Source organism: Phasianus colchicus, chromosome 21 (genome assembly GCF_987193195.1).
Source record: "Phasianus colchicus chromosome 21, bPhaCol1.hap1.1, whole genome shotgun sequence".
Classification (NCBI taxonomy): domain Eukaryota; kingdom Metazoa; phylum Chordata; class Aves; order Galliformes; family Phasianidae; genus Phasianus; species Phasianus colchicus.
Window position 1 is genome coordinate 9,772,313 of NC_143456.1, and position 25,181 is coordinate 9,797,493.

Consider the following 25,181-nt stretch of genomic DNA (forward strand, 5'->3'; position numbering starts at 1 on the left):
GCTTACCGAACCGCCTCGCTCCCCTCAGCCTGAGCCCCCCGCCCTCCCTCTCCGTCCCAGCCCACGAGCCGCCCCGCTCCTCCCGCCCAGGAGCTCCTTACCCACGGGCCGCCGTCCGGCCGCGCTGACCGCAGCTCCGAGGAAGGCACTGCGGCGGCCCCGGGCCGTGCGGGCGCTGAGCGCCGCGCCGTTGCCTCGCGGCTGTTCCCCAGCACCGCTCCCGGCTGCGCTGCTCGGAGCTCCGGCCAACAGCGCGGCACCCGGGGCGGCTCGAGGAAGGGAACGCCGGCTCGTTGCTCGCCCTACCACCTGCCTCTTTCGGTAACTTCACCTCCAGCGTTCCACTCGCTACAGCTTAAAGCACAAACATGGAACGGCAAGGCATTTGTGCTGCCGAGCCTGAGGAAAACAGAAGATGCAGAGCACACAGAGGAGAGCTCCCACAGCCACTGCAGCAGATCGCTGATGGCCCCACGAGGCCGGGGAAATGTGCAGAGGAGCTGAACTTCATAGTCAGGTGCAGTGAGTACACACCCATCCCCACCAGCACAGACTGGAAGTCCAGAGCTCGTCTCAAGATCCTGAGAAGAAAAAACCACACTTCCAGGCTAACCTGCACTTGTTTGAAACCAACAACCGCAGGCTCTGGGATATGGGAGTGGCCACAGGAGATCTGTTTGCTTAGATCTAAAAACTCTGAAAACTGCAGTGTCTGCATTACCTTGGGATGGCAATAGCGCCTCTGAACTGCCAGGCTAAACTGTATTCTCCATCTTTGACATCTACAAAGAGACAACAGGCAGGCGCTTTGAACCAGCCACTCCAGCCTGCAGCTGGGGCAGAGCTGTGTGCTTGCACAGCTGCCAGCACCCACCACTCCAAGGTGTGCTAGGAAGCAGTAATGATAACCACCCACAGCACCTGCCACCAGCTGCTTACCTGGGAGACCATACCCCACAGCAAAGCCATCCCTCGGCAGATGCTGAGTGTGACTGCAAGGACTCAGGAATCTCATGAAATGAAACTCACCTTCTGCAGTGAGAAGCAAGGAAAGACACTGCTGAACTCTGCATGCTTCCAAAGCACTACACCTCCCAGCATCAAGATGCTTTGTCTCCTGTCCTTGCCTATACAGCTCCGAGGTGCAGTCGGCAGAATCCACAGACTGTATATTCTGCAATGAACCCGACAGACTGGTTTTAAACCTTGGGACCAGGAGGACTGACACCTCGAACAACTATACAGTCCACAGATATGTATGCACTCACAAAGGCAATACTCTCAAGTTTAACACTTTGTTTTGTGCCACCTCGGAGTCAGCTCATTCAGTGCTTTCATTTCTCTTCCTTTCAGAAAGCACAGATACATCCTGCTGCCAAAAAAAATACTTGACCAATTGCAGGGTGCTCTGGTACCAGATATGGACAAACTATTCACTGGGATACCAATTCACATCATTGCTCTGCTTGGCTCAAACAACAAACTTGTCAGTGTTTTAAAGAGGTATTGCTTCTGCACCATAGGAGGACTCCCACGTTTTGGGAGCTTTCAACACACGTGGGAGCAAGCAGTTCCTGAGTCCACAGGGTAAATTCACTGCATGTATACATCAGCTGTGAGCACCACCGCTCAAACGAGGGCTTTCTAAAAAGCAATTCATCACAAGGTTGAGTCCAGTTTTCAGTTCTTTCCCAAAATTTGAAGTAAAAACAAACCCAAAACCAGGAGACTTGAAGCTTGACCTTTAGGTATCTGTTGAAAAGCCATTGGGACTGTACCTCAGCTGCTTATCCCACTGAGCTCTCTTCCCCACCCTACATCCCAAAAGGTCCAGAAATGAAGGCTCTTAGTCATCACAGTTTGATTAAGACGGCTTAAAATTTGAGCTTTAATTGAAATGGAAAGAAACATTCCAAAAGGATATATGTTTTATAGATTTAACTGAATTACCAAATTTAGTTTCCGTTGGAAATTATTGCAAATATGAACATTAAATCATAAGCGCCAAATAGGAGAAAATTCAAGAAAGGATATAATAATCATAACAGAGGGACTGGACCAAATGCTTCTGTAGGCAGTTATCCAAACGTGCAATGTACTGACACATGAGCTCATTGGATGTAAAGACACCTTGGAATCCACCTGAAAAAACCTGGGAGGCCCTGACTACATCATTTGCCTGGCAAGTATTTTCTCCATCAGCAATAAATCCCGACTCAATACGTATCTAAAGTGATATACATTAGAGGGCATGTGCTTAAGAGCATTAAGTCAGCTTAAATTACTTGGGCAAAAAATGTTGTAAGTTTGTGATACAAATAAATCTAAAAAGGAGCAAAAAAAACAAAACAAAAAAAAACTGTGAGAGAGAACACCACTGCAATATTAATGCCAAATTGTTACTTTTTTTTTTTTTTTTTAACAGGTCTGTACAGCAACATAGCAAAGAATGCAGTGATCACAATTCAAACCAGACAGCAACCTAAGGGAATGCTAATCCTGTATACATACAGCAGAAACACTCCCATCTCCAGATGCTCCAAATACGTTGGCTACCCTAACGCACTCCAAACCAGCTCTACCTACATAGGACATTTTGGTGTGAAAAAGTTTCTGTAAAGTTCCCTTTGTTTCCAGTGTTTTTCTTGTACAAAATATTACAATGTTTTTATATATATTTACAGACTTGCACAGCTAGAAAAATACAAATTACAATTAGGCTTGGCAATCAGTTCTTTTCTTTAAATACATGATATTTCTGAGCAAAACTGTAGTGGTAATGTATCCTGCACTTCAAGCATTTCTTCCGTAAGCATATCAAGCATAAAAAGCATGATCGCAGTGAGACGTGTCACAGTATGGGCAACAAATGCAGCTCATCAACCTCCTGGCATCAAGAAGATAAAAGATGAATGCAATTTATGCACGTCAGTGGCACAATATAGAAAAATCCATAACTGAACATTAAATTCCTTAATAACATTCATTAATTTCACAGGCAGAGCCTGTTTAAAAAATAAAAAGGACAACCACTGTAACTTCCAGGAGAAGCAGACACCAACTTCATGGGGTTCTATACATCTTCAACACAAACATAGCCACAGCTAACATTTCAGGGGCATCTGGTAGCTTCAAGCAAGCCCCAGGATTTCAAAGGCTTTTGCCTTCTAAGTAGAGGCCAGGCAGGACTTTTTGCCTTAAAGCTACAGTGTCTCTCGTTATGGCTTTTAACACCCTGCCTGTCACTGAGATGAGGTATGTGTTTCTAGTGAAATGGTAACAGTTGAGCAAAACGGTTTTCAATGGACCACAAAACTCTGCAGGCAGGTGTAAACAGATGTTCTGTAAGAGGTTGCCAAACCGAATTGTAACAGTGCAAAACAGGATTTTTTTTTTCCCCATTAGGAAAAAGTTGTCGAGGCATCTAGGACACCGCTAGTAGTTGTCAACCCACTGAGCAAATCCTCTTTCCACCAGAGTTCTGTTTATTGACACCACCTGAAGAAAGGGGAAAAAAGAAAGATGAATAAACCACTAACAAGAAAGGCCAAGTTCTGAATCAGCAGTGTGCATAATCAAACTGAAAGAAGTTAAACAACAGTATGGTAGCATACCTCATCTCCCATCATACTCCACAACTGTATCAGTGGCAGACCTGTTGCACTGTCGTAATTCGTGACCTGGAAACAGAAAATAGTGTGCAGCAATTTGGTCTCATCCATGACAGATGCAAAGCTGGTGTTATTCACTGCATGATACTCAGTTCCTCAACCCATGTGCAGACCAGAGGAAACAGCTGCTGCCGCCACACAGCTGAGGCACTGCTGGCAAGTTTACTTTATTTGCTCAAATCTTTGCCCTTGCCAGAATTACTGATGCCTTTAAGCACTGTGCTAAGCCAAAGGAAGCTATAAAGCTATCACAAACACTATCAAGCTTCCTGCTCATCTCCTTTCAATTCATTTACATGGATAATTACAGCCACTATGGAGAAGCACTTCAAAAGAGGTAAAGTCCCCTTCAGTAAGACCTAGCGCTGTGCATGGAAGCCTGTGAGCTCCACCAGAAGCCCTTCTTCTCTCTGTAACCAGCCACAGGCCACATCTTGTATATCAGTGTGGCAAGAACACTCCACGCTGGCAGGGCAGCGCAGTGCTTAATCTGCTGCATAAGAGTCCACTTTGGCTCCATAAGCCCATTCCTGCATCCACCCTCACCATCTGCATCAGCTGACAAAAGGGAATTCTTGCTCCTTTCTTTGCGCATCTCTTAGAGGCACACAGTCCCATGCAGTGGTGACGCTATACAAGATTGCTACACAAGCCTATTCTCAAGAGCTGAGGCTTCTCAAAAAGAATCTTGCCCAGCAGCCAGGCTTACAGGTTCTGGACTTTGTTTCTGATTAATACACACACTGTACTAGGGGTAGAGAGGATAACAGCAGCAGTAAAATCATCAGCAAGTCTTTTCCAGACAGCTCTCACGTACCTGCGCCAGCAGTGCTGCCCCTCTGGTCATCTCACTAACAGCAGCGTCAGCTTCTGATGAAAAGTGATCCTCATCTTTGGAAAGAAAAGAACAGGAGAAAACAAGTGAGATATTCACAGGCTTTAAAGTCCAGAAGGCACCATTAACCTAATCTTGTCTGACCTCCCACATAAGCTAGGCCAGAGAGAATCCTCACCTACTGCTGCTGCAGGCATTTGCTGAAACCAGTCTATTAAGCTGGAGATCACAAGTATTATGCCTGCTGTGTTGCTGAAGGGAGAGGATGAAATGCTTTTCAAAGCCACTTGCTAAGTTAACGTGAACATAAGCGGTTGATAAATTAGGAAGCTTTAAAGACAGAAATGTTCTTTTGCAGTACCTCTGTCATTAATATTTTGATCCTTAATGAACTAAGCTCAGGAGCCTCAGGCCTTTCCTGACCCTGCAGCATGCAATGCTATATATAGAAGCTCTGAGACATTTGTCCCACTGGCTGGCTGGTACTCGAATGGTGCCAAACGCACTCTGCAAGCACTGGCAGCCCAAATCTCACAACATGCACAGCTGACGGGGTACTGCTGCTAACTCCACACACATCATGCAACAGGAAGCTCTCGTGGCCCAGCCAATGAAGTTAAAATCTACTCAGGAAAGATGAGACAGGACAGAAGTGTTTCCATTTTGGAAGAAAGTTGCTCATTTCCTATCTAGAGGTTACAAAATAAAGTTTCCTCTTTGTATTCCCCATCTTGAGATGATCTCCAGAAACAAAGGAATTCCCTGCACTTCCAGAATAAGGGGGGGAGAAGAAACAACTGAAAACACAGCAAGCATTTCTAGGCAGCAACTGACATCAGAGCGCTTGGAGGGCTGTCTTTTCTAGGCAGAATGTGTACATCAGTCTTTTCAGCAGGAAAATATCTGGTATTTGTCTAGCAGACTGAAAACCAAGTCTGCATTTACGGCTACACTATGTCAGAAGGCAGCAGAATCATTACAGCTGCTTCAGTTACATCCTGCCACACTGCTGTTTATGACAGTAACTCATTCTCTCCTCTATACAGAAAAAAAGCCTAGATATTTATTATCTTCCTCTTAGGTAAGACAGATTGTGTCATACTAGCAGATCCAGAATAATAAAATATAATTTTTCCAATCCTTGATCTCATCACTTCAGAGGCTGCACTTGCAATAGGAGGGACAAGTTTAGACAATCACTGCTTGCACACAGCTGGTGTGCATTTAAACCTGCAGGAGGAACACGAATGGTAGCTCAAGAGCTCCATTACCTGGAAGTGGCACCACGTTGTCTAGTAAAACTTCTGCTCCTTGGAAAGGTAGTGTTACAAAATCAGACCTTAAGAAGAGAATCAGATCAAAATAAGAACATGACTTCAAATCGCTTCTGTATTCTTTAGGTGATATTGATTAATCAACTGCTCTAATAGGAACTCAGTTTATAACATACAATGGCCAAAAGAAAAAAAAAAAAAAATCAACCTATTCCACCAACAACCTAACTAGAAGCAATAAACTACCTGCTTAACAGGCCAAGTCAGTTTGAGCTCCAAGCAAATATCAGCTCCGTGGCAGCCTATGCTTCTTACCTCCAGGCTGTTGGGCCCTCTTTCTAAAACAATTAAGTATTTAACTTGTATGCAGCATTCCCAGCCAATGGGTATGGAGCATACAGAATCTGAATTTTAGTCCTACCTCATCAATTAACAGTACATTAACATACCATTAATAATGGTACTGACTCTGGAAGGCATCCTTTTGTTCAGTTTCCAAGCTGAAGTGGCAGAAGTCACATGGCTTTTTTGAAGGAAGAGAAAAGAAACTGCAAGGGTTTACCACGCACCCAAGAAGTCCACACCCACTGCTGGGACAAACCATTTAACCATCTCCCACTTCAGCAGAGAAGTGTTTCAAACTAGATGGATGCTTTTGATGCAGACTGAAGCCAGATATTGCCTCGGGCTGTGGAAGAGGAGCTGCAGACCTGATTTGTCTGAGTGTGTCAATCTTCACTCTCTCATATCCTCCATAGTCGACGTATCTGATCTCCACTTCACCACTGTCTTTGAAGTAGCCAACAACTTGTGCCCGCCACCATGCCCCATCCAGGCCTGGAGCAGCACAAATAATACCAACTGCAAAGAATAAGAGCACAGAGAAGAGAGGCTCAGCATTAATAGATTTCTGGAAAACTTTCACACGTTAGCAGTACTGCACAGTTATTTACAAGGAGTCAACAGCATTTCTTATGTTGCTTTTATTTTCTCTCAACAGCTCTCACATCCCCAGCACATAAAGCCTGCAGGTGAAACCAGAGATATGCATTTTACCACTAAATCTCAGCCACTATAATGCTGTTCTACGCAGATATTCACTTCTGTTCCAGCCTCTGGTCACTAGTAGCAAGGTCTGCTGTCTCCAACAAGGAAAGCAAGTGCTGATTACTCCTTCCCTGTGATGCACCCTCCACTTCACATCATGTCCAAGTCACTTACCTTCCACAGGCGTTGGCAGGGTTGGAATTCCAGGTTGAGAATAGCAGACATACATCTGCTGGTCCAGGCTACGCAGGACATGGAAAGTGGGGTGTGTATGCTGCTGTAGAAACATGTGTCCTGCATTGACTTGGTTAGCCACAACCACTTCTACAGTGACTCCATCTGGGAGCATCAACTACCACAGGAAGGAGAGAAATATGCATCAGCTTTGACTGTCACATAAGCTTCAGTTGCATTTAGAGACACTGTTTAATTCTTTGTTCTATGAGCAACTCCTAAAGCTAACAGCCACCAGTGGGAGAACATTGACATTCTGGTAGTTGGCTTCCAAAGGCTGCTTTGGAACAGAACCAGAAAAATACCCAGCATTACTCCACACTAAAGGAAATCACATCTGGGAAGGGGCCCATCTTGTGCACAGAAAGATTATTAGCACAGAACAGCTGTGGGATTTACTACACAAAAGATTAGAGAGTCAGCAATGATGTAGGTCAAGTCATGCTGCACTATCGATGCTGTACAACTTCCAAGGATGCCTTGCCCACAGGATTTTTAACATCAAGGCAATCTCTGCAGGGGCTGTCTAGGATTTGTCACAGAGGTTGTTTTAGAAGTTAGTTTGCCCTACATACCAGAAAGCTGCTGTGCTGGGCAACTTCCCAGAACACAAAGCATTAGTCTGCTCAAAATACACCAGAAGTGCCTTTAACTTTACTAAATTTAGTCTTCCTGAACAAAGCCTGTCTTCACATCCACAGAGACAGTTATGTGCACAGGTACTGTACAGATTCTAGATGCCCAATGCAAGCAGTATTTCCAAGTACCTTGCAGCAAAAGCAGCAAAAAAAGCAAAAAAATTATTCTATGAAATGTTAAGGCGTCAGCATTCTCCAAATGCAGTTAGGTATCATAATGCCACCAGAGCCAGCAAACCAGGGCTTACCCAGGAAGTCATAGGGAGGGAATGAAGTGCCAATGATGGTGGAGGTGGAGCATAGATGTTGGTGAGACTCAGCTCTTTGAACTTCTTGCCAATAAGGCTCAGTGCTTTTTCTACGTGATGCTGGGAACCTGGAAGACAGAAGTCCAGCATAAAATCTGTTGTAGAGATATTCTGGGGACATACATGTATCCTATGTGAAGCAATACACCTACAAGAACTTCCTAGGCTACATCAACAATTTCTAGAAAATTAATAGATTGACCATTAAATCTGATGCTGGGGCCATCGTAAGCAACTCAGGTTGCCAGGCCTTCACTTCAACAGCTTTAGCCTGATGGTGACCTATTTCCCAGAGTACTAGTAGATTTTCTCAGCCACGTTTAAGTCCAACTCCCACACAGTCAGAGTCCATTTGTCAGTGCACGTCCCCTAGCTCTTCTCTCAACACTAAGTGATCCTCCAAAGATACCGGTTACAAACTACAGCAGATGAGGACGTTAAACTGCACTCTCACCTCTAAAATAGAGAGCTCACACACTCAGATACAGGTGACTTGGTATACACCTTTATTGTAACAGCACTGTCTGAGAGCAGAAAAGTTTTGTAGAGCACTGGACTCATTAAGCCTGTAAAACTGTTTTAAATTCCTTGCCCATCTAATTACAACCCACAAGCCAGGTATTAGACCATGAATAGACACATCTTACCTTCAATGTGGCAGATTTGGAAGTCGTGGGAATAAGGTAGTGTTGAGATATAAATTTTGGCACCAGATGTTTGCTTCAGGAAGCTCACATACCTCCCTTGTTTGCCAATCAAGCGGCCAACTAAATGCTTTAAAAAGAGATAAGAAAGCAACAGTCAGGAAGAGAAACAGATCAAACAATGCTGCTCTCCATGCCTACTTTCACCCACGCTCCCATTTCCCAGAGCACAAAGGGCCAGGCAGGATGAGTACAAAGCAACACTGGACCAGTTCTGTTTGTCTGCAGTAAGGTAAGGCAGTTTGTACAGGTATTGATCAGCGGGAACTGATTGTTTTGACATCTTCACATCTTGCAAAAAACCCATGAAAACAAAAATAAATGTGATAAAGGCTACTGCCTTCCTACAGCAGTGAAAGAACATCTCCTCCCAGTCTGGACGTATTTTTATTTTTAGGGGACTGTATTCAACATACTACTTTATATTTTGAATAAAACATGTGTCAGTTTTAACACAAGCTAATTAGATTAGAAAGGGAGTAAATCAGGCTATCACGTGCTGGACCATACAGTTCTGGAGCAACTGTGCAGTTTGCACTCAAGGCAGCAGCATGCTTATCCTGACAGAGCTGCTGTTTCACTTCACTGACTGTCAGCATCTAGGTCTGCTGAGGAGCAGAACTGCAAGGGCAGCGATGTGTACAGTAGCCATGGGTGACTGCATACACGAAGTAGGAAAAAAGGGATGAACGCAGTCCACGAAACCATACCCACTCTCTCAAATTCAAAAGAAAGCTCTTTATAATAACAGATGCAAGCCGCTCCACAGAACAGCTCAGATCAGCATTCTGTTTGTGAGGGGTTTAGGCAGGCTGTTAAAACATAATTCTCCTATACAGCGAAAAATAAATCCTCACCTGCTCTTAATAACCTTGTACTCTCAAGCCATTGTGAAAACACTTGTGAAGCAGCACAGTAACAGGCTGGGGTGGAAGATAATGGGGAGTAAAGACTTGAACGCCCGACATTACCCTGGGTATAGACCTTACGTGCCTCTTGGTTACAGCTGTGTACAGGCTCTTCACTCCTGATCAGTTGCAACAGGAGCTAAATGCTTAAATCCTTGTTTATTTGTCGATCTCCTTGGGGTGGCACTGAGCCACTACCAGACCGCAAGAACCAGAAGATCGCTATGTAGGGCAGGGCAAGAAGCACGATGGGCTGGTGGCTGGTTACCTTTGGAACCTCGATTTCCCAGATAGTGAGGTCGGACTTGCTGGATTCTCCTCCTGGCTTAGAGTTCTGGCGGGTCTCTGTCTTCCCCAGGGCACAGCCACTGTCCACAGAATCCATGCTATTTACATCCGAACCTACAAAACACACACACCAGCATTCCCATTACTGCCACAATCCACCCAGCTGCCAGACACAAGGCCATAAGAACACGTCATCTTGCAGAGAGATTAGGTTGAGCTTTTCTTATGTATATTCATGTGACACGCTCCTGTACTGAGTTCTGCAGCATTTCTGTACAGATCAAACCCTGTCACACAGTCTAAACTGTTTCCTTTTGTTCCTGGAGAGGAACCTGAGTACCTCTGGGAACACAACAGTAGGATGCTAGAGTTCAGCACGAGTCCTTCGAACAGGGTGACACCTTACACAGAGACAGGACACTAAAGTCACCACTATCAGCTGAATGGGAGCTACGTTAGCATCAACACACAGCTACTGCTGTGGAAAGATACTCTGCATTTTCCCCACGGCTTATACAGGGCTCCTTGCAGGGAGGGACACACAACCTATTTGTCTGCCTCATATCACATTCCTGCCCGCACAGGAGGAATGCACAGTGAATCCTGAGCACACCCAAACTGCCTCCTGCCTTAATATCTCATATGCCTGAAGAAACACAGCACCAAAGCTGAGCTGTGGTTTGTCCCCAAACCATCTGTCGATATCAAGGTTTCCCTTGGGAAGGGGAAAAACAGTCTCCTTCAGATTAGTGTATCACAAAGTTGATCCTTCGTGCAGAGTAACGCACAGGAACATGAAGACCATCCAGTACAAGACCAAAAAGAAAAGTAATTGAACAGCTACTTTACATTTGCTACATCTCAACTAGTAAGACAGCACAGATGCCAAGAGAGTCAAAGACAAACAGCACAGCTGCTTGCCAGACTCCCCAGACAAGGAGGAGGATTGAAATCCCACAGCCAGGGTGTGAAGGTCAGCTGTAGGACCTCTTCTCCAGCAGTCACATTAACAACTTTACCTGCTGTATCCTTCCTCCCCAGCCTTCAGCTTTAGCACAGAGCTTTCAGCTTTTGTTATTTATCAGCGGGCTCCCAACTCGTTCTTACATCTTCCCATCACATCAGCACTGGCAGCAAGGCACAACCATTCTCTTCCCATAGTTATTCTCACTAGTGAAGATGTTTTGTGGGTTTAATCCTTAATTCTTGGCAGACTCAACCCTTGTCTTGCAACAAGCAGCAACCCTACTATGCAGTGATTACAAAAGACATCCTGTCATTAAGAGCTGTTGGCGCCACAGGATCCTAAAGGATTTTAACACCCATCCCCAAGGTCACATGGGTCAACATTTGCTCAGACAGTTTTGTATTCTGTGAGGCATACATCATCCAGGATCTAGAAGGCAAAAACAATACAGAGACAGATGGAGGATCTCCACAAGCATTGCTGCCTGTTGAGAATTCTTGGCGTGCACCTACACTTCCAAGCAAAAAAGGCTTCAGGGTAATTGGTCTCCAACCAACTGATTTTATCAGGATTTATTAGAGCACTTCGCTGGTTCACCAGCAGCACCTCAGAAGCCTGCCCTACAGGCTCTCGTCAGAAGCAGCCCACAAATGGAGATAAGAACTCACTGCTTACTAGATGTTACCTGAACTGGAGCAGAAACCATTTGCATTAGCAAGTTTCAAACCAGTAAGGTGTTCAATGCCTGACCTACATCCAGTCACACCATTTCATGGGGACACTCACACGCTTCGCTTTAGACAGCAAGCAATGTGCTGGAAGGGAATCACCCCGTTCATCCCTTTGCAACACATCACAGAACCCTGTGATTCAATGGTATGTTGAGCATCCAGCTAACACTTGGGATACCCATCTGAATAAGAAGGCTGAATATTCATCTGCTGGGGAAAATTTAAACAGAAAAAGGAATTATCTGAATGTGTTGTGAAGAAAGGTGTTGCTGCCCATGAAATGTTTATTCCCCGTGTTTTGTTGGAAGCTTTACAAACCCTTTACCTCCTGAGTGATCTCCATCCACCTCTGCTGCCCAGTTACCCTCATGGCGTGAATCTGAACCGTCTTCTTTCAGCGTCCCATTACTGTATGGCACTTTGCTGTCTTCAGGTAGCTTCGGGGTAGGAGGTTTTTCACTTGGTTCTGAGCTCTGCTCAGCAGATGTGTCTTGGGTTGCAGATGTGCTCAGTAAGTCCGAATGCTGGCCTGATGCAACAGACAGCACTGTGTTCTGCAATGGGTCCTCCACACTTGTCCCACCTTCAGATGCACCTGTGCTGCACCCAGAGTCCTCCATAACCAAGCGTGACTTTCCCAGTGATCCTCCATGGCTTGCCACAAGAGTCCTATCAACTCTCTGGGACTCACTGTGCACACAGTTCTTTTCCTGGTGGTCTTGTGCGTCTCCCTGAACCGGGCTAGATAAATGACCAAGTGCTAAACAGCTGGAATATGTCACACACTGATCATGTTCCTTTGTTGGCAGGGACGTTGGTACCGCAGCATCGCTCGTAAGAGCTGTGTTCTCATCCACTTCTCCAGCTTCTGCTACAAGCAGCTGATCAGAAGAAACAGTGCTTGCTCTCTCCTGAGGTCTCTCGACTCGGCTGGCTGCAGCCTGGCAGATCCGACTGGACACATCGCTTACAGAACCAGACAGCACTTCCTCAGTTGCTGCCAAAATGACCTTGGAAATTATTTGTATTGCTACTTGCTCGATTTTCTCAACTTCCTCCTTGTCCAAACTCACTCCTCTGATCCTCTCTCTCTCCAATTCGTTTCCTTTTGCATGCGTGTCCTCCCCCTGACACACAGGTACAATACCATCATTCGACTCAGATGTCTTTTCTTCCCTAGATTGCTCCAAACAGGCAGACTCCAAACTGTCTGATAACATCCTAACTGCAGAATCCTGGTGACTCGATACAACTTCATTAGTGAGAAGGGCTTGCGGGGTATCGGCTTCCTTCTCCAATCCCAAGTGAAGGGCTGTCACACAGCCAGTATCTGACAGCGCAATTTCTGGCATCTGGCTTTCCTTAGGGGGCTTAAATGAAGACTCATCTGACTGCTCTGCATTGCTGATCTCCTCCGTGATTCCCAAAGACCCTTGTGTCAGCACCACCGATGCTGATGGGCACTTAGCTTGGTTTGCACTAGAGCCTGAATCCTCTTCAGGGCTGACTGCAGCACCACTGCGACACTTAGCGCTCTTTGAGATCAGAGGGAGAGAAACACAAGCAGGGACGCTGCTTTCATCTTGAGAACCTTTAATTTCTAGTTTTTCACTGTCGTCCTCAATGGTGCTGGGCTGAGTTGTCCTTATTGCTGGGGCTGAAAGGTCCCGTGAGAAATCTAACCTCTCGTGAGTCTGACGCGTAAGAGAGGGCGTCATCAGCCCTGCTGGCAGCAGGGAGGTCGAGGTTTCATTCTCTGGGCGTTCCTCTTCTGGGGAGAGAGGCAGTCTTTGAGGAACACATGCTTCTGTTTTGGGCGGTGAATCATTCTCTGGCAGTTCTTTCTGCTTCTTTTCCACAATAGCTATTGCTTGTCTGTTACGATTGCTTGGATGCTTTTTTCTATGGGAATAGATCCACCAGCAGCCAAGAAGTGCCAGCACTCCAGGTATGGCATACGGGAAGAAAGTGCGAAAGCGTAAAGCCATTTTACAAAGCCTCAGCAATTAATCCTAGAAAGGGAATAAAAATGGTATTAAAATACAGAAAAGGCAATGAGAAGTTTCACAAATACCTTGAGCTGTTTCTATTAGCAGAACAGGGCTGCTTTCCAGCTGCTTTAAATTCACGTCTCTGCTCGATCAGCAGACCTAGCAACACAACCCTCACCTAGCAGTAGGGATATCTGGACAGCTTTCACCAGTACATTTATCCTGGCCAACACCTTCAGGTTCTTTCTCCTGTCTTGCCTTCGTGGGTCAGCACTGCACACAGGGCAGCATCCCAACAGCACATTTCTCCTGCACCAGGCCGAGTTCCCAGCACAGCCATATTGCAAGCATTCAGCAACTCAGACTTGATACACCACAGGTCTCCCCAGCTCTCTGCTTTGAGGACAGCATCACGTTCTCAAGAGCATTTTATAGGCTGACAAACACCAGCGACTTACTACATTTGAGAAAACAAAGGAGAACTGCTTCACAAACCTCCTCACCCACATCACTGCAGGAGGGCAGCACATGGCACACAGCCCAAGGCAGCACTTCTGGAAGTGCAGAAGAGCACTATGCAGCTACTCCATTGATTTATGAACAAAGCAAAGGCATTCCTGAACAAGGAGCACTTGCCCCCTCATGATGACGCAAGGGTCTGCAATAGCCAGAAGTGCCTTGACAGATTTCACACTTTCTACTGGAAGCCCAACACAGCTATAAAAAAAAAAAAAACACCCTACCCTTCCTCTTATCTAGCTATTACCACCACAGGATGGGTATTCATTGAGAACAAAGGGGCAGTAAGTCCACTCAGAACTTGCAGACCCCTCCACGCCACACATCAATCACTGGATTTGCAAGCTAAGCAGATGGGAGGGCTGACACTGTTCTTATTGCCCATCTGTCCGCAGTGTGGTTTCTGCTAAAAGAACAGAGCTATATAAAGGGAGAACCGCAGCACTAAATCAGGTTACAGCGCTAAGACAGGCAAGTTCCCTTCTCTGGAAAAAGCAACCCCCAAGCCAACAGGTGTCACAAGACCGGCTGGATGCGACCACACATCCGAGCAGAGAGGACAACACGGGCAGGAGAGAGTTACTCTGCCTGCTGCAGAACGATGCCAGGGATCCCGTAACAGAAAGCCCTGCAGGACGGGCTCCGATCCACAAGTGTCTGGGATGTCTCTGCAGCCCGACCTCAGCCGTTTAGTGACTGAGACAGACCAACAACATTTGCAAGCTTCTGTGTGACTACATGACCAGTGTAGAACAGGAAGGCCTGCAGGCAGAGATAACCCCAAGGAATTCAGGCTACAGAGACAGCAGCACGCCAAGGATCCACAAAGCACCCGAGAGCCTGCAGAGGTAGCTATTGGATGCAAGTAAGCCAGTCCTAGCATGCCTTCTGGGCCCTGAGAAGTACATACAGTGCTCAGCCAGGTAAAACAAGCTCTGAACACACAGAGCAGCCGAATCCCCAGCTTGCCATGCACTGATGAGTCAGAAAGCCACCACCACCCCACAGGGCAAGGGGCCTCCAGGCCTTCCGCTGCCTTCTTGAAGGCAGCAGGTGGGTGCTCCAGCAGAGGGTTCTGTGTCACCAGGGCAGCAGCTCTTTTATTCGTGTTAGAAGGATCCCACTGCTCGTCCTGTGAAGCCTTTCAACAGGAATCATCCTACCACTCTAACTGAAAAAATGAACCTTGCCCCCCTTCAAGAGGAGCAAAGTAAGACTGACAGTTGTTATTTCAGTTGCTTCAATCTCACAATTCAACAGAGGGAGAACAAGCAAAGCAGCCTTGAGTGCATCTAACACCATGGGAACTCTGCCTGGGTTTAAGCTGCATACATCCTGCAAAGGCACACGGCTCCTGGGGCATTATGGTGGGCAACAGGATGGTCTCAAAGCTTTCCTACGCTATCTAAATCAGTCTTCCTGCCACTATTAACAGGCAGACAGGAAGAGACTACATTCAGGGCTGTTCCACCCAGGGTCACCACTCAAGATGTGTAGGCTTTGTGTCAGCTGGAGACAAGTACTGATAGATGGAGTATCCTGCCTTCACTGCCAGCAACAAAGGCCTCTTAATACTCAGCAGGTGTCCAAGAACACAACATCATGAGTTCAGAGCTTCAGTCTTTGCACACACTTTTGGAAAGATGCTGTAAAATTTGGAAACATATCTACCCATCTGCAAAGGGACTGCCAGCAAAGGGATGCACGCTCAATGCCTCAGCAGCAGCTCCTCATCACATGTGAAGCTCTAATGCAGGGACAGCACAACCAGGGCTGCACCATGAGCATGCAGCCCTCCAGGGCCCAGCACAGCACATCATCCTCCCACATTGCTCACCGCCCAGTTGTGTTCATGCTATGACCAGAATCCAGGACACAACACATTTCTAACATGCTGAACCTCTTAATTGCAGTTTCAGCCTTTGTTAAAAGGGGTTCTGTGGGTTTTTGAAGCACTGAAGCAACTTTGGAGCACGCTTTCATGTCTATAAATAGAGCAGTAAGCAAGATGGCACACAGCACTTTGCTTCTTCTTTGTATCAGCATGCTGCTTGGATAAAGACAGACATCACTGTGAATCAAGTCCACCACATTAACAAGTGTCCAGGTCACACAGGTGGCTCGTGCACTCCCTGCTCTCAGGCTGGTCATGGCACTTGCACCCATGTCCCCGCTGCTCCCTGAAGACAGGAGGGTCCACACCAGGGATTTTCGGAGTAGCTGCCCTATTCTTTGCCAGCACTGCTCCAATGCACACCTCCCCACAGCCCAGCTGGGTGCACCAGCTGCCCGGCAGGGACATCACACCTACCAGGAGCCCCGGCACTTCCAGGGTGTTACAGCAGCAGACCTGCAGAACTGTGCACACTGTGTGGCCTCACTGGGCCACCCTGCTTCCAGCACTGCTGCAGACAGGGAGGCCTCTCCTGCACTTTGGGCTGAGGCTTGGCCCACACTCTTGCTCTGCCATCACACTCCCTGGTCACCATCCCGCACTGCAGGGCAGGACTGATGTGCCTTTCCTTAAGGAAAGCTGGAACAAAACCCAAACCGCTGCCTGCCCCCCACAGCAGCCTTGCGGCAGAGCACTCGTTACATTTTTACATTTTCTCTGAGCAGGAATTAAAGCAAAACACGACATGCCTGACAATACCCACATACAACAGACTTTTCTCCAACCGGGCCACGACTTTTACCAATGAGTGACACAAATAAGACCTGTTTTCTCAGGAGGTAGCAGCCACAGAAGCGGGAGCCACCCACTAAAAGCGTATTATCTAGTTCCTTTTGAGAAGCATAACATTTCTTAGGGAAGAAAAAACAGTAAGGCAGCCTGTAGACTATGCTTAGTCTGTCTCCACTGAAAAAAAACGATTATCAGAGCAAGTGTTCCAACTGCAATTTCCAAGTACAACCCTCCCAGTCTTCACAAGGAGCTGGGGAACAAAAACATGCCTCCCTCTAGCTCTGAGCGTTCAGGTCCCAGACAAGCCAGTATTCAGTGCACTTTTCACACCTGTTCCTCCAGCCACACTCACAACCTTAGCTGAGCTGGCTCAGTCACGAGCCTCAGCTCCTGGTTCAGTGCAGATACGATTTAAGAAACCCAGTAACGCCTCCTGTACCTCATGAACGAGGCTTTTACGTTGTTCTGTGCAGAAGTGGAAGCTGCGTGCACTGGGCAGTTCTGATCCGTTCTGCAGGAGTTACCTCCTTGCAGTCAGGCAGCAGAGCTCATGGCTGAGAATAATGTTTTGGTTAGTGTGCTTTGGATTTGGAACCGAGGGGAAAAAACAACACAGTTTTGTGCACTAATTTGGATTTTGTTTGGAAGGGTTTTTTTTTGTTGCAGTTTGTTTTTGAACTTGGTCACTGGAAAGTCTGCACACTGCTAAGACAAAAGGTTTGCGTGCGTCCCCTGCAGCACAATGGGACATTGTGAGCCACTGCTGCTGCTCATCTGCTGTCCACTTAAGTCTGTCATAATTAATGCAGAACCACCCCACAAGCTGTCTCATACCACAAACTCAAATTAAAGTAGCTCACAGAAGCCCATTCCCAGCAAGCTCCCCCATGCAGACTGTCCCATTATGATCCATCCCTATGGAGCTGCATCAACCACACACACAACAGTCCCACACACCTCTGCAGTGCAGCAGAGAGCAGCAGGATACCCTACGGGGTCGGGCCTGTCCCAGCCTGGCAGACAGAACACTTCCAAGAGTTATTTTGAACAGTACAATCATTTAAGATAAAGATCTTTGCTCTTCTGTGATATTTAAATCAAAGGGAATTGGCGCTTGGGCTGAGTGCTCCTTGGGAGCCCGTTTCATTTCTGGCTTGCCATTGGACTCATTTCAGCAAGCGCTGCGTGCTGCTCCCAGTGATGCTCTGCCACAGACAGGGGGCCATGGATGCCCCACACTGGGCTGGCAGCTGTCAGGGGGACCCTGGCTGCAAGCAGCTGAGCAAAGGATGCTCTGCTGGACCGGGCTGTGGAAGGTGTGAGGATGTACAGACATACACCTCCATCTTCTCTGAAAGAGTTCCTAAAGCCACATCCATTTTCCAACATGTTCCAGAGTGACAGAGTCCTCTCGCCATTGCTCATCTGACCGTTTGGGCACACGGGGCAATGGGACATTTACACACACGGGGTTGAGCGCCGCAGCCTCCCCCAGCAGCAGCAGGGCACGAGATGGCAGCTTGTCAAGTCACAGGGCCCGAGCACTGCCAGAATGGAGGGGCCTGGTCTGCAGCCCTCACAGCGGGAGGAGCCTGTGGGGGAAGCTCAGCAGCTCCAGAGCCTCAGCTCAGATCAGCGTGCCAGCACCAAGCACTCCTGCCTGGGTCTGTCCTGCCTGCACCAAGAGGAGCCATCACACAACAGAGCTCCCACCATCGGCATCTCAGCAGTCCGCTCTGAACTTCACCAAGGCCCGGCTGCAGCTCCACACGGCGCTGCTCCGCGCTGAGCGCTGCCCTCGGAAGGGGTCAGGACAGCAGGGAAGGCAGCAATCCAGGTCACATTCTGACCTGATTTATGGAGAACTCCTGGCGAGGACCTGGGAGATAAGGACAAGGATGGGCACACATGCTCACCTACCTTAAAAAAAAAAAAAAAAAAAGAAAAAGCTGGGGACAGTCAGCTCATTCCAGTGGCTCGCAATAGGGTCCCAGAGTAGCTTTAAGCTACCTTGCTTCTCCAGCCAGGCCAAGCAATCCTCCAGTGCACGCATCCTTATAAGGCCAGAAATGTTTGCAGGACGAGCTTTGCAAGGGAAGCCAGACAGCTCATTCCTAAGGCCCAAGAGGAGAGCGCAGCCATCCCTGGAGCACAGGAAGGTGCACTGGGGGCACTGTCCCACCGCCTGGTCCCCCAGCCAGAGCCCACCAGCAGGATGGGACACAGCCGGAGCTCAGTACCACCCTTACCAGGCAGCTCTATTGGAAGTATGGCTTTCCCAGCAAGGCTGGGATGCCTCCCTGCAAGCCCTGCAGTTAGCGATACAGCAGATGGGAAATGAATACTATCTGGGTGAAAGAACACTGGGCAAGGCTGCCTTAGCTAAAGCTACACTGCCTCTTAAAACTTTCCATACTAAAAATAACCTGCAGCACACGCTCTGCCTCATAAGAGGCAGATGAACAAGAGCAGACAAAAACCTAAAGAACTGGAAGTAAGAACAGAGGAAGTGCTGCATAGGAACAGCCCAGAGGTGGCAAACACAAGCTGCCACCTCCGGTGCCCAAATGCCTCCACGGGAGGCTGCAGGTCAGGCTGCAGTGAGTGCTGCCCAACATGAAGCTCACAGGACGGGCCGTGAAGCCGCAGCCATCTGCCACATCCCCAGACCACCAGCCTTGTGTCACCCACCTGGGGCACCGCAGGACATTTCAGACTCCTGCCTGTCCCACCCTCTCCTCCCAGGGCAGCGTACCATTCAGAAAGAACATCCACCACCCAGAGCTGAGAGCTCAGGAGATGTGACTCAGAAGCAGCAAGGAGCTGACGGCAGGTAGGAGCCAGGCAGGCAGATCTCAGACAAGATGGTATGTACTTAAAAAAAAAAAAAAAAGTGAACAGGTGAGTTTCTCTGTACTTAATTAAAGTGAAGAGTTCTGCAGCAATTCCTGCCACTAACACCAGCACCGGGACACAGGGGATGCTCCGGAGGCAATACCTCCCTTTACCAGCTGCACAGCTCACAAAGCTGTCTCTCCTACAGATGGAAACTATTAACAAAGCCACTCTACAATCTTCAAGTTCTAAAAAACCAACGAGTGCTAGCTGCAGAGGGGTTATTATGACAAACAAGAGGCTGAAAAAGCTGGTTGTTGTAGAGCTAAACTAGAGCTCTGGAACATGAAACACCAACACCAGGCTGCTTTTATCTCAGAGATAAAGACTGCTTTTGGTGTAATCAGCCCCACTGATGTTCCTACAATAGCTCACTCCCTTCCTCTGCAGCTGAAGCTGCTGTGCTTATGGCCCAACTTTATCACTGCTTCATTCTACAACTCTTCATCTGTGGCCTCTGCCCCGTCAAGGAGCCTGAGATCGGACCAGCAGAGCTGTTCAGCTCCAGCAGCATCACTTCACGGCCCAAAGCAGGTCTCAGAGCCACCTGTATGGACATAATCACAAGCTGAGGTTTACAGTGAAAGTATCAGTTTTGCCAAACTGTATGGTTTTTTTGCAGACGTCTCAGAAAGCACCAAGCAGCCCATGCATACGCAACCACCCAGACCCAGCAGCCCTCCCTGCCTGCGCTGCTGCGCAGATTAATGCAAGGCCCTGAGCTGATGCCACCCGCTATGCAATAAGCCACAGGTTACTCTACGTAATTAACATTAACCCTATCAGATTATCAAGCCCCTTACTGCACTTGGTACCTTACTACCTTCCTGCTCCCTCGTTTCATAATTCAGTTTCCTCAGCCACGCTGGTGACTCGCTGGGAGCCCCCCATCACAGAGAAGGCCAAGGTCAACTGGATAGAAAGGTAAAGGTAAACCTTTCTGTTAAAGGTAAGGTAAACAGAAAGGTAAACAGCTTCTGTACCACTTCATCAGTACCAGCTTCATCTTTCTCATCTATTCCTCAAACATTTGAGGAAGTTTGCCAGCTTGAGTCTGCTTCTGAAGCAGAACCAGACCAAACGCTCTTTTGCTTCGAGCAAGCCAGAAGTTTAGCACACTGGCCACAACCTTTCCATTATCACCCTGCTTTATACAGCGGAGATTCAGAGCCACCCAGCCTTGTCACAGATATCCCCGCTGGGAGCAGCACCACTCCCTGCTGCCCAGGGACCACTCTCTGCTCCTGCCACTCCACAGTCACACAGCCGGCCGTGCTGATGCCCTCCTGCCTGCTGGGACTCACCTCCAGGTGGGCAGTGGGCAGCAGCCAGCACAGCCACGCCGTGTCCCCGCTGCACGGCCTGCATTGCACCAGGGCGACTCAATGTTTTCAGAAGCATTTTTCATAAAATGCTGAAGAGAATCACTCCTTGGTAGTACAGGCAAAGCTGCTTTTATTACCTTTATAATCTACTGACATATTATAATCATTAAAAAAAAGGATTTTTAGCATCATTCCTTCTTTCTGCATCGTTACGCAGCTTGGAAATGACTTCCCTGAACTTCACAACAAACACATTCAATGCATACATGCCTTGTGTTTGCTTCTATATCAATATAAAACTCAGCCTTTGCTAAGGGCAACATTAACGTCCACTGCAAGCGCAGCTTGCAGTTGAAAATCTAAGCAATCAGTGAAGTAAAATGCCTGGCACACACTCTGATTTCCAAAACCCAGGCACGCACAACACCCAGGAGCAGAGACTAAACTAACCAAAGGCTTCCGCTGTGCTCCGCACACCGCGCAACAAACAGACCTGAGTTTTCAAGGAGACAGAGCGGAAAGGTTGACACCACAGCACTGATAGCGCTCACCACAACAAGGCCTTGACAGAGTGCTTCTCAAAACAAAACCTGGGCTAAAACAGAACAGCAAGAGGTGGTGTTGCTCAGCAGGAAACTGCGTGCCGAGGGCTCAGCTCGCTGCAAATAAACCTCAGAAGTGCATGGAAGAAGGATATTGAACATCTGTTGAAAAAAGCTCTCCACGTTCACCTACGCTGGGAAGGAACAGCAAAGGTTTCAGCACAACACTTAGAACAAGCAGGAAGATGACTTTTATGCATTACTAAGCTTGCTACAAGAAGTTACACAGCATACTTGAGACCTAATCAGAGAGACGAGCTTTGCTTTGATCTATATTACAGGAGCAGCTACAAGCCCTCGCCCCAGCTGTGCTGGGGGCTGTTCTCAGGCACAGGACGGCTCCCCCAGACTTCAGTCCACTGCTGGAGGCAGCACACAGACCGACCTTCCTGCAGCCCAAGCTGCACACGCGCTGCCCATCCCTTTTTCCAGCCAGCAAGCAGGACGCTGTATGCTGTTCCTTTAAAATATTTTGGAGTTGGGATGTGCAAACTTCTTTCCTGCAACCCTGAACACCACACTTATCCCCACAATTCAACAGGAAATGGAACAAATCCCAAGCTCACAAACAGAAGAGGCTCCTCATTAAGGAAAGGGGAAAAAAATACAGGATCACACCCTTGAGTTTTATGGAGAGATTTTTCTCTCCAATTCTTGTTCCAGAGACTTCAGGCTTCCAAGCCACTGATACATCCTCAAGCACAGCTGAAGCCCTGGTACAAGAGGCACACACAGACCATGAGCTCTTGCTAGGGTCTGCTGCTATTTATACCCACGGAGCCCAAACCAGCTAGAGCACATGGGAAGTTTCTCATCCTCATTGCCAGGTGGCAGCAGAGGTCACAGGCAGTTCCCCCCAGGACCTCTTCAAGGTCTACAAGCACAGATTTGTTTGCTGAAGAACAATTTAAACAATCTCTTCAATTCTCCCTCTTAGCTCACCTCTGCTAAGAGCAACACATGGGGCCACCACGTGCTGGTCAGCAACAAAGCAGGGGAACAGCTGAGGAGATCATGTGCAAAAGCAGTGACTGACAGGGAAACACCACCTCCTGCAACCCCTGCAAGGAACAAACCCAACAGCCTGACCTTCCAGCAGCGCAGCACGTGCTGAGCAGCACAGCATCCTGCAGACACCTCAAAGCAGCTGAAGTTGGCAGCTTCAGGTTTTACCAACCATTTGTGTGAAGTGTTCCACAGAAGCACTGCAGTTAAAGATCAGGATTTTAGAAAGGGCAGTCATTAGATCTGAAATATTACATAATTAGAAGTAATTAATGGTTTTTAATGACTTAGAGATGTTCTAAGGGCACCTGGGGATACCAATCCTGAGCTCACCGTCCCTCTGGACACTAGAAATATCCAAAATAATTTTTTCACAGCAGTTAAGCACACACGAAAGAGAAGAGCCATAGACCCACAAGAGTCCTGTGGCGGGGGGGATGGAGCTTCATGATCCTTGAGGTCCCTCCCAACCTGGGCCATTCTGCACGAAGCAGAGCACGTTGCTTCTAGAGCATCATGCTCCTCACGTAGCTCTGCTACGGCACAAACACACTCGCTCTTGAATATGCCTCAAGTCAGCCTACAGAGCTTCCAAAGTGAACTTGAGTCTCAACACAGCAGCTGATGGCTCTTGGTGTAGAGCAGCTTTGGCAGCAGCCCTCACACTGCTGGCACTGACTCCCAGGAGAACCTGAGAGGATCAGAGCCCACAGAGCGGGTCCGACCCTCAGGTACCGCTCCTCACACTGTTTGGTGAGGGGAATTCCTGCTGCCTCACCCCCGCGCTGGGGAGCAGCTACCTTTACCCCAAGGCTTTCGAGGCAGCTGATGAAAGAGAGGGAAGCTCTCTATGCAAGCACCCCAATGCATCTCCAGAGCTTTAAGGAATGCAGTTCCTCCAGTGGGTATCTGAGCTTGGCATGACTAACAGGAGCAAACCTAAATAAGGAACAGCCACCAGAGCGTACAAAAATGGGTTCCTGCAGCACTGTCCCATACAGATCCCCACCATCATCAGCTGTTTCACATCTGACAGCCACCAGCCCGTAGCCCCATGGCACAGGCGCTGCAGAGCCTCGTGAGAGCTGCTGGGAGTCCTTCAGCTCTACAAACCACTGCAAGCAGCAGGTGCTGGGTGAGCAGTACAGGCTGTGCAAGTGACGCATTAAGGCAGCTTCTATTGAGTGTCAAGCACAGTTTGAGTCCTACAGGTTTTGTCTCCCTTTCACTTACTAAAACTCGAGTTTCCTTCAGCACAGTAGGCAGCACATGCAAGCAAACCAATCAAACAAGAATGAAGCTGTGAAACGAAGGTGCGCAGAAAGAAGCCGCGCTACCTTCATGCCGAAGGAATCACAGACAGACATCAGCCGGTGCCAGGCACGGCACTGCTTCATCCGGCACCCAGGAAGCTCATAAGAGACAGCGGAGGCTCAGCGCCGAACTGCGTCCCACGGGGAGCTCCGGCAGAGGGGCGGGCGGAGCCCAGCGCAGCTCCACGGCTCCCGGCCCGGCCTCCCTCCCGGCACATGCTCAGTAGATCATTCACAGACAAAGTAAACACGAGAAAAATAAAGTTAGCTTCTCTTGCTACAACTTTCCCCAGCAACGAGCCATTTCCTTTCAGCTCAAAGTCCACGGCGGCTCTGATAACGCTCCCGGGCGCGAGGCAGCGCACGGCCCTGGAAACAGCGAGCAGCCGCGCTGCGCCCCGCCAGCTGCCCGACAGATGGACCGCCGCGGCGGGCGCAGCTCCCGCTCGGTTCCTACCGCGGCGGAACGCCTCCGCAGGGTGCCCGCACCGCGCCGCGCTCCCAGCTCCGCGTCGGGACATCACACAGCTCCGGAAGGCGGCACAGCCCTGCCCGGTAAACGGGACCTTCCTTCGTTACGGGGCGGGGGAGCAGCGCGGGACCGTTCGAGTGCAGCTCAGCGAGCAGCGACGCGCCGGAACGCAACCGCTGCGCTCCCGAGAGCGGACCGCGCGGCGTGCGAGCAAACAAACGAGCCCACGAGCAGAAGCACGCGTTGCACCGGGCGGCGGCTGCTCCCATCGGGAACGCCCGCAGCGCAGCCAGGCCCCGCCGCCTCGGTGGGGGCCGCCGTGCGGAGCCGGAGCGGAGCGGCCCCGAGCGGCTCCCGCCGTCCCGCTCGGTGCCGCCGGGTGACCTCCAGGCCGGGCCGATGGCACTGACCTTGGGCTGGGCGCGGCCACGCGGGACCCTCCGCGGCCCCCGGAGCGCAACGAGCGGCTGCGCGCAGGGCGGGCGGCGGGCGCGGAACCCCCGGCACCAGCGGAGCGGAGCGGCAGAAGCGCCGGGCCCGCGGCCGAAGGCTGGCAGCCCGGGACGGAGGGCCGCGAGGATGAAGGGATCCGGGCCCGGCCGCGCGCGGTACTTACGGACGGTCCGGCGCGGCGCTGCCCCTCCCGGCGCCGGTGCCCGAGCCGGTCCCGGTCCCACCCGCCGCCCCCCGCCCGCGCCGACCCACGTGCCGCCCGGCCGGGCCGCCGCGCTGGGACATGCACGGCACCGCGCCCCGCCCGCGCGCCAC

At 49.1% G+C, this 25,181-nt stretch overlaps 1 protein-coding gene across 1 annotated transcript; it reads right to left on the reverse strand.

The window, feature by feature from the left end:
* Positions 1–1,859: 1,859 nt before the first annotated feature.
* AKAP1 (A-kinase anchoring protein 1) lies at positions 1,860–25,112 on the reverse strand. Its single transcript, XM_031591447.2, has 11 exons — positions 25,030–25,112; positions 11,931–13,617; positions 9,888–10,021; positions 8,655–8,781; positions 7,948–8,075; positions 7,002–7,179; positions 6,491–6,641; positions 5,778–5,845; positions 4,489–4,562; positions 3,615–3,680; positions 1,860–3,498 (listed from the first exon to the last, which is right to left on the reverse strand). Exons 2-11 carry the CDS (start codon positions 13,591–13,593, stop codon positions 3,436–3,438), a joined length of 2,652 nt encoding a protein of 883 aa, XP_031447307.2. The 5' UTR covers positions 13,594–13,617; positions 25,030–25,112; the 3' UTR covers positions 1,860–3,435.
* Between the last annotated feature and the right edge of the window lie 69 nt (positions 25,113–25,181).